Source organism: Salvelinus sp. IW2-2015, linkage group LG6.1, assembly GCF_002910315.2.
Source record: "Salvelinus sp. IW2-2015 linkage group LG6.1, ASM291031v2, whole genome shotgun sequence".
In the NCBI taxonomy this organism is placed as follows: domain Eukaryota; kingdom Metazoa; phylum Chordata; class Actinopteri; order Salmoniformes; family Salmonidae; genus Salvelinus; species Salvelinus sp. IW2-2015.
The window spans coordinates 8,760,080-8,769,508 of record NC_036845.1 but is presented as its reverse complement, the minus strand read 5'-3'; the positions used below and the strand labels follow the sequence as shown (position 1 = coordinate 8,769,508).

The following is a 9,429-nucleotide window of genomic DNA, read 5'->3' as shown; positions in this document are numbered from 1 at the left end:
TAAATGAAAATAATATATTGTTTTCCAAATGCTGGAAAATACCTCAAATTGCCTTCCATGTAATAATGTGATCTCTGACAAGGATAAMAAATATTTATACCTACAGATTCTAATATATTTCCCTTTGTGAGTTTTATTAAATTTGATCGTTTTTTCCCCAAGACCCGAAAATGGTCTGTATAATGTCCTGAGTGTGTATTTTTAATGAGCGACCTTAACTGGGGTTTTGTGAACCTTGAAATGTCCAATACAACTGCAGTATTCCTCTGGAGGGACTACTGAGGCAGCATTTGGGTGAGTTGAGTTCTCTTTCGCTGTGACTGGCAGCTCTCTTCTGCCCTCTGATGTCAGATGTCTTCTCTGATGTACTGTCCAGCATTCCTGTTGTTGCTTCTGTGATAGCTGGAATGAGTCCATTCCTGGAATGAGTCCAGTAGCTTCTCCGATGGAATAGGTCAATGTAGAAAGTGATAGGAGGGGGGGTTGGGGTGTCAGGGGCAGTGGTGTTGATCAAAAAGGGGGGGAATTGTATTGTTTTTTTTATTGATTGTATTGGTTTTGATGTGATTCAATAAAAACAATTGTTCACAATAAAAATAAAGTGATAAGAGACAGCGAGGAACCACACCTTAATACAGTAAACAATATTAGAACATGTACACTTGGCAATTAAGGGCACTTTATTTCAATAATCTTTCAGTATTCTTCAGTACAAAAACAAAACACAAATCAAATTTGTGACGAGAATCCTTCATATTACATACTGTGAATTACTAGAAGGGAAGTGAATAGAAATTAAGTTTGAACCTTACTCTCTTATTTCTCTATTCAATCAGATCCACTTTAGCCGACATCTGCATAGAGGTTGTTTTGGCGGTGTCGGAGGTGAACTGCGTTAGAGCTGTCAAATCCACAAGGGCTCCTGGCATTATACCTAAATCGGAATTTTCTATTGGCTGCACAGCGTCGCATTAAGAGAAATCCCATGTAGCCTTGTTTACAAGTTCGAACACTAGAATGTGAGATGTAATCTTCACCTCGATTAGGCTGATAGAAATCCTCATTATTTAGTTGAATGATTTTCAATTAGAGCGTCATTATTTCTATATAGCCTACACTTTCTCGTTCTGAACTTCTAACGCCAGTGGGAAGGTGTGGCTTCATGACAGTGATCAAGAGCAGCTGCTCACCGATTTGACTGCTCTAATCCAGTTACACCTCCGACACTGCCAAACATCAGCTATTTTTCTACCCAAGCCTTTTTTCACTTTAGTGGATAAGCTTATATCTTTTTGGGGGGAGCGGTGGGAGTCCAATAATACATAAAGCATTCCTCCAGAGAGATAGAACACACAAGTCCTTCCTAACTTTATGCATTATTGCTGGGCAGCGAATATACAAAATATTGTTTACTGGCTTCACACCCCAGAAACTGACTGGTGTCAAACAGAAGTCAACTCCTATTTCTCTTCCTCTTTGTCAGCTTTAGTTACCTTCAATTTTACTATTTCAGCTTCGCGCTACACATCCAATCCAATTGTTGTCAATACTCTTAAAATTTGGCCTTAATTCCGTCAACACTTTAAATTCTGTGAATTCTCTATTCAAGTTCCTATATGTAATAATCACCTCTTCCTTCCAGCCAAACTGGATTCAGCTTGAAGTCTGTGGCAGAGGAATGGCCTTACTAACTTTAATGACCTTTATATTGATGGCACCTTTACATTTGATAGCGAGGTCATCAAAATTGGCAATCCACCCCATTCAAGTGTATTTAGGTATTTCCAAATGTAGATATTTTTGAGATAATCATGTCCTTTGATAACCCATCACTTAATAAAATTAGATCTGAGCGGGAAAAGGAACTTGGCTGAGAGACCTCGGACGAAGTCTTGCTTAGGGTAAGTGGAAGCTCCTCTTGTGCCCGGCTCAGCCTTATACTTCACTGTATCCATTTCAGTAAGGCCAGGCTCTCCAAATTCTACCCAAATATTGATGGTACATGTGACCGGTGTAAAAGCTCCTTGGCGCACTTGACTCACATAATCTGGTTTTGTCCCTGTCTGGCAGACTACTGGTCCACTATATTTAAAACACTTTCTGAAGCATTTGATATTGAGTGGCAGCCTAGTGCAGAAATKGGCTATTTTTGGAGTACCAAACAACAATCCTTCCCTGACCAATAGACAGCTAGATGCCATTGCCTTTGCCTCCCTGTTGGCACACAGAATAATTATATTGGATTGGAAATCTATCAATCCTCCCTCAGCCTCTCTTTGGCTCAAAGATTTGATGCTGTTCCTAAAATGAGACAACATTAAGTAGACCATTAAAAAGTCAACCAACTCATTTTATTCCAGCTGGGACCTGATGATATCCTATTAGTACTCTTGGCCCCACTCCCAGCCCTTGAGGTTACTGCTACATAGGCCTATAGCATCACCTTCCTCCAGATTAGTATTCTTGGCCCCACTCCCAGCCCCTGAGGTTACTGCTATATAGGCCTAAAGGATCACCTTCCTCCAGATTAGTGCTCTTGGCCTCCCCGCCAGCCCTTGAGATTACTGCTATACTGGCCTAAAGGATCACCTTCCTCCAGATTAGTGCTCTTGGCCTCCCCGCCAGCCCTTGAGTTACTGCTATATAGGCTAAAGGATCACCTTCCTCCAGATTAGTGCTCTTGGCCTCCCCGCCAGCCTTGAGGTTACTGCTATATAGGCCTAAAGGATCACCTTCCTCCAGATTAGTGCTCTTGGCCTCCCGGCCCAAGCGCTTGAGATTTACTGCTATATAGGCCTAAGGATCACCTTCCTCCAGATTAGTGCTCTTGGCCTCCCGCCAGCCTTGAGATTACTGCTATATAGCCTAAAGGATCACTCCTCTCAGATTAGTGCTCTTGGCTCCCCGCCAGCCCTTGAGGTTACTGCTATTGACTAAGAAGTCACCTAATCACTTGAAATTGTTAGGCTATTACATTTTTGCTTTGTATTGAAGTAATATTATGTTGTATACTTTGGTGTTGTGTTTTCTGATATGTAATTCATTGACTTTCCCTTTCTTTTTAAATGTGTTTGGAATCATTCTGGGTTTGTCGGCTAGTTATGGGGTACTTTCCCTTTCTTTTTAAATGTGTTTGGAATCATTCTGGGTTTGTCGGCTAGTTATGGGGTGTCAGCTAGCGCCTATTAACAATTGTTCTGATTGAATCTAGGCCTAAACCTCTCACATTGGATGCTAATGTTAATGTAGTTCCTTTTGTATTTAGCCCAGTCCCACGTTCTCTTTTTAAACAGTTGGACCCATTATAAACACTTCTCTCTTTCAATACTTACAGTGCATTCGGAAGGTATTCAGATCCCTTGACTATTTCCACATTTAGTTATGTCACAGACTTATTCAAAAATGTATTCAATTGTTTTCCCCCCTCATCAATCTACACACAATACCCAATAATGACAAAGCGAAAACAGATTTTTAGTCATTTTTGCAAATATTTTTGGAAATATCACATTTACATAAGTATTCAGACCCAGCGATCGAGGGAAAGCTGAACAGAGCAAAGTGCAGAGAGATCCTTGATGAAAACCTGCTTCGGGGCGCTTAGGACCTCAGACTGAGTTAAGGGTCTGAATACTTATGTAAATGTAATAGGTCAGTTTTTTATTTTTAAGAAATTTGGAAAAATGTCTAAAAACCTGTTTTTGCTTTGTCATTATGGGGTACTGTGTGTAGGTTGATGAGGGAAAATAATGATTTAATCCATTTTAGAATAAGGCTGTAACATAATTTTGTTTCAAAAAAGTAAAGGGGTCTGAATAGTTCCCGAAGGCACTGTATATACTAATATGCCAACAAAAACACTCACATAGACAACAGTATACTAACTAAACAATATACACAAAGAATTTGAACATCAAGTTCTAATAAAATAATACCAGTGTAAACAAGCTTCAGTATCACACAGAATGTCCCAATATTGCACATACACCATCCATAGATATATATACAGCCCCCTGTGTGTGTGTGCATGCATGTATGCATGCATGCGTGTGTGTGCTCGCATGTGCGCGCGTGTATTTGTGTGTGTGTGTGTGTGTGCATTTGATCAATGGTGGAATGTATTTAACAGTGAAAGCAGGCGGACACAAAGTCACTGACATCAGATGGTAACTCCATTTGAAGTAAGCCAGGCTGGTTAGCTCCAACTGAATTATCCAACCATACAGATCCCCAAGTAGTCTAACCCACAGGGGCAAGCGGTGCATAGAAACATATTAAACTACAAGCAGGGTTAGAACCAGAGTCCATTCTACTTGTCTTGAGGCCTCATATACATCCAAGTCATTGTGTTTGCTTAAATAGTGTTAATGTGTGTAGTTCCATCTGTGTGGGTTGTTCCCAGTCTCTCTGGTGCTGTTTGAATACAAGTCTTAATGGCACTTCAGCCTTTGGCCTGTGAGCTTGCAGTCCAATCACTGATGACAGATCAGCTTTAAAAGGGGTAAAGAACCTTTGATCTGTGAGTTTGCAGTCTGCCTGCAGATCTCCTTTCAGTTTAATTTCACTCAAGAGGTGGAACTCCTCCCAAACAGCCTCCTCGAATCAAGAACTGGTCTCCATGGCGCGAGTGGGCGTTCTTAGGCGTCTGCTAATTGGTCAGAGGTCAGCTGCTCACGGTCTGACACGTCATCCGCTGGCAGCCGTGCCCGGTCAAAGAACCCACACTGAGGAAGAGAGGGTTAAGTTATACTAAAGTCCTGTGTGTGTGTGTGTGTGTGTTTGTGTGTTTATGTGTGTACCTTCCACATGGCCAGTGTTAGCATGGCCAGGACCAGCAGTCCCAGTAGGATGGCCAGGATGATGACCCACAGAGGAACAGCAAACGCCACATCAGGAGTCCCCCACAGCACCAGTGTACCCATCTTTAACACACACAATCACAGTTAGTTACAGGCTGGGTGGGGTTCAGGGTAAAGGTTATTGTAGGTAATAGTTAGGGTGGATGTCACATCTTACTGAAGTGGTGTGTTGGGGTAAGGAGGAGGTCTGGAGGCTATAGGGCAAGGTAGAGGTATGGGTTAGTGTTAGGGGTATCTTAATGAAGTGGTGTGTTGGGGTAAGCAGAAGGGCTGGAGGCGATAGGGCAGGGTAGAGGTATGGGTTAGTGTTAGGGGTATCTTATTGAAGTGGTGTGTTGGGGTAAGCCAGAAGGGCTTGGAGGCGATTAGGGCAGCGTAGAGGTATGGTTAGTTTAGGGGTATTCTTATTGAAGTGGTGTGTTGGGGTAAGCAGAAGGGCTGGAGGCGATAGGGCAGGGTAGAGGTATGGTTAGTTGTAGGGGTATCTTAATTGAATGTGTTGTTTGGGTAAGGAGAGGTCTGGAGGCGATAGGGCAGGTAGAGGTATGGGTTAGTTAGGGTATCTTATTGAAGTGGTGTGTTGGGGTAAGAGAGGGCTGGAGGCGATAGGGCAGGGTAGAGGTATGGGTTAGTGTTAGGGGTATCTTAATGAAGTGGTGTGTTGGGGTAAGCTGGAGGCGATAGGGCAGGGTAGAGGTATGGGTTAGTGTTAGGGGTATCTTAATGAAGTGGTGTGTTGGGGTAAGGAGGAGGTCTGGAGGCTATAGGGCAAGGTAGAGGTAAGGGTTCATGTTAGGGGTATCTTATTGAAGTGGTGTGTTGGGGTAAGCAGTAGGGCAGGGTACACTCTTAGAATTAGTGGTGACTTTAGGAACCACATTTGCACCTATGGTTAGGTTCATGGAGGAACCTTCAATGTTTCAATGTAGCAAAACTCTTGACTGGAGGCATGTCTTAGTGTGGGCGTGGCTTTCAGATAGATCTTTCAGGCCACCCGTGGGGGTAAATGTCATTCCTGTTCATCTGTTCTGTTGCATTGTCATCATATGTTAAGGTTGAACACTGACAGTTTTGTAGCTTCAATGGGGCTTACAGAGTTCCTCAAGAGTCCATGCAAATCCCAAAGTTGGACTAGTTACCACTTTATTACTATATGAATGAATGAATGAAAAGTATATTTTCTTGTCAAATCGCCAACCCATCCCTTATGGGATTAATTGACACATAAACAAACATTACAATAATTCGCTATGGTAATTAAATGATTATCGTTCAAAAGTTTGAGGCCACTTAGAAATGTCCTTGTTTTTGAAAGAAAAGCACTTTTTTTTGTCCATTAAAATAACATCAAAATGATTAGAAATACGGTGTAGACATTGTTAATGTTGTAAATGACTATTGTAGGTGGAAACGGCAGATTTTTTATGGAATATCTACATAGGCGTACAGAGGCCCATTATCAGCAACCATCACTCCTGTGTTCCAATGACACGTTGTGTTAGCTAATCCAGGTTTATAATTTTAAAAGGCTAATTGATCATTAGAAAACCCTTTTTCAATTATGTTAGCACAGCTGAAAACTGTTTTCCAGATTAAAGAAGCAATAAAACTGGCCTTCTTTAGACTAGCTGAGTATTGGCTCTAACCAAACTGGCTCTAACCAGAATAGAAAGAGGAGTGGGAGGACCCGGTGCACAACTGAACAAGTAGACAAGCACATTAGAGTGTCTAGTTTGAGAAACAGACGTCTCACAAGTCCTCAACTGCCAGCTTCATTAAATAGTACCCGCAAAACACCAGTCTCAATGTCAGGCAGAGTTCTAGGCAGAGTTGCAAAGAAAAAGCCATCTCTCAGACTGGCCAATAAAAATAAAAGATTAAGATGGGCAATAGAACACAGACACTGGACAGAGGAACTCTGCCTAGAAGGCCAGCATCCCGGAGTCGCCTCTTCACTGTTGACGTTGCGACTGGTGTTTGCGGGTACTATTTATATTTTTGACTACTTTTACTTTTACTTCACTACATTCCTAAAGAAAATAATGTACTTTTTACTCCATACATTTTACTGTACCTGACACCCAGAAGTACTCGTTACATTTTGAATGCTTAGCAGGACAGGAAAATGGTCCAATTTACGCACATGGTCATCCCTTCTGCCTCTGATCTGGCGGACTCACTAAACACAAATGTATCTTTTGTAAATGATGTGTGAGTGTTGGAGAGTGCCCCTGGCTATCCATGCATTTTTAAAACAATAAAATGGTGCCGCCTGCTTTGCTTAATAGAAGGAATTTGAAATGTATACTTCTACTTTTACTTTTGATACTTAAGTATATTTTAGCAATTACATTTACTTTTGATACTTAAGTATATTTAGAACCAAATACTTTTAGACTTTTACTCAAGTAGTATTTTACTGGGTGACTTTTACTTTTACTTGAGTAACTTTCTATTAAGGTATCTATACTTTTACTCAAGTATGACAATTGGGTACTTTTTCCACCACTGTCGAATACCCTTTTCAGAGGGGTTCCTCGTGGAACCTTTTTGAACTGGAAAGGTTCCCCGTGTGGCAATTTTTAGAATCTCAGAAGGTTCTTCCAGGCTCCTTTCCTTCTAAGAGTGTATAGGTATGGGTTAGTGTTAGGGGTATCTTACTGAAGTGGTGTGTTGGGGTAAGGAGGAGGGCTGGAGGCGGTAGGGCAGGGCCGTCACTCTGAAGGACACGGTGGAGTTGAGGAGGTATGGGTCGTTACGTCTCTGCAAGGTGAATAGATGTTATAGATACTTTATTTCTTAATACTAATAATAACATTAATATGAATACTCCCAGTAGTACATACGTTTGGGTTTATGTGCTTGTGCTCACCTGGAGGAAGGTGTGAGCCCAGAGTCGGGAGCGGATCTTGACTACAGCGCTCTGACCACGGTCCAACCGCCCGACCACACACAGAACTCTTAGACAAAGGATGTTACTGCAGTTCTACAGAGCGGGAGAAACAGAGAGAGAGTTCATATACGTTCCAAAACTGCTTCTGTATAGTAATACCAAACAAGCTGACAGTGAAATCCAAGGCTGCTGATAATGAAGTGCACGTATTGTAAGTACCAGGGTCTTGCTGCTGTAGGGCTGGGCAGCGCTGGTGGCTCGTCTGTAGCGGTGAGGAGAGCTACTGTTTCTCAAAAAGCCCAACAATTCTGGAGTGTCCTGGACAGAGGACATCTGAGGGAGAAAGAGAGAGAGAGACAGAGAAAGAGAGTGAGCATGAGAGTAAGAGCGAGAAAGAGGGGAGAGAATTAAGTCACATTATTACATACCACTTATAAGACCAACCAACCATCTATACAAAAAACACTACAGGTACACACTTACAGTGCCTTGCTAAAGTACACTGCTCAAAAAAATAAAGGGAACACTTAAACAACACAATGTAACTCCAAGTCAATCACACTTCTGTGAAATCAAACTGTCCACTTAGGAAGCAACACTGATTGACAATAAATGTCACATGCTGTTGTGCAAATGGAATAGACAACAGGTGGAAATTATAGGCAATTAGCAAGACACCCCCAATAAAGGAGTGGTTCTGTAGGTGGTGACCATAGACCAATCTGTGGTTGCCAGCGTGGGCTTGGTGGTGGAGCGAGACATGATGTCAGATGTTGCTCATTGGATTCAGGTCTGGGGAACGGGCGGCCAGTCCATAGCATCAATGCCTTCCTCTTGCAGGAACTGCTGACACACTCCAGCCCACATGAGGTCTAGCATTGTCTTGCATTAGGAGGAACCCAGGGCCAACGCACCAGCATATGGTCTCCAAGGGATCTGAGGAATCTCATCTGGTACTAATGGCAGTCAGCTTACCTCTGGCGAGCACATGGAGGGTGTGCGGCCCACAAAGGAAATGCCACCCCACACCATGGATGACCCACCGGCCAACCTAGGGTACGTGACTGGAGGATGTTGCAGGCAGCAGAACGTTCTCCACGGCGTCTCCAGACTCTGTACGTCTGTCACATGTGCGTGTGAACCTTGCTTTCATGTGAAGAGCACAGGGCGCCAGTGGCGAATTTGACAATCTTGGTGTTCTCTGGAAATGCCCAAACGTCCTGCACGGTGTTGGGCTGTAGCACACCCCCACCTGTGGACGTCGGGCCTCATACCGCCGCTCATGGAGTCTGTTTCTGACTGTTTGAGACAGCAGCATGCACATTTGTGGCCTGCTGGAGGTCATTTTGCAGGGCTCTGGCAGTGCTCTCCTTTGCACAAAGGGGAGGTAGCGGGTCCTGCTGCTTGGGTTGTTGCCGTCTACGGCTCCTCAGCACGTCTCCTGATGTACTGGCTGTCTCCTGCTAGCGCTCATGCTCTGGACACTAGCGACAGACAGACACAGCAAACTTCTTGCACAGTCGATTGATGTGCATCCTGGATGAGTGCACTACTGAGCCAACTTGTGTGGAGTTGTAGACTCGTCTCATGCTACACTAGAGTGAAAGCACTGCAGCATTCAAACGAAGTGACCAGAAACATCAGCCAGTGAAGCATAGGCACTTGAGATATTTGTCG

General features: G+C 43.2%; 1 protein-coding gene across 1 annotated transcript in view; it reads right to left on the bottom strand.

Moving 5' to 3' along the window:
* Positions 1-657: 657 nt before the first annotated feature.
* Positions 658-9,429, bottom strand: part of itga8 (integrin, alpha 8) — a 76,243-nt gene continuing 67,471 nt past the window's right edge. Inside the window, exons 34-40 of the mRNA XM_070443808.1 lie at positions 7,972-8,085; positions 7,732-7,845; positions 7,521-7,622; positions 7,357-7,414; positions 5,017-5,177; positions 4,800-4,922; positions 658-4,724 (exon numbers count right to left, since the gene is read on the bottom strand). Coding sequence (XP_070299909.1) covers positions 4,638-4,724; positions 4,800-4,922; positions 5,017-5,177; positions 7,357-7,414; positions 7,521-7,622; positions 7,732-7,845; positions 7,972-8,085 — 759 coding nt within the window. The 3' untranslated portion in view covers positions 658-4,637. The remainder of the gene's footprint in view (positions 4,725-4,799; positions 4,923-5,016; positions 5,178-7,356; positions 7,415-7,520; positions 7,623-7,731; positions 7,846-7,971; positions 8,086-9,429) is intronic.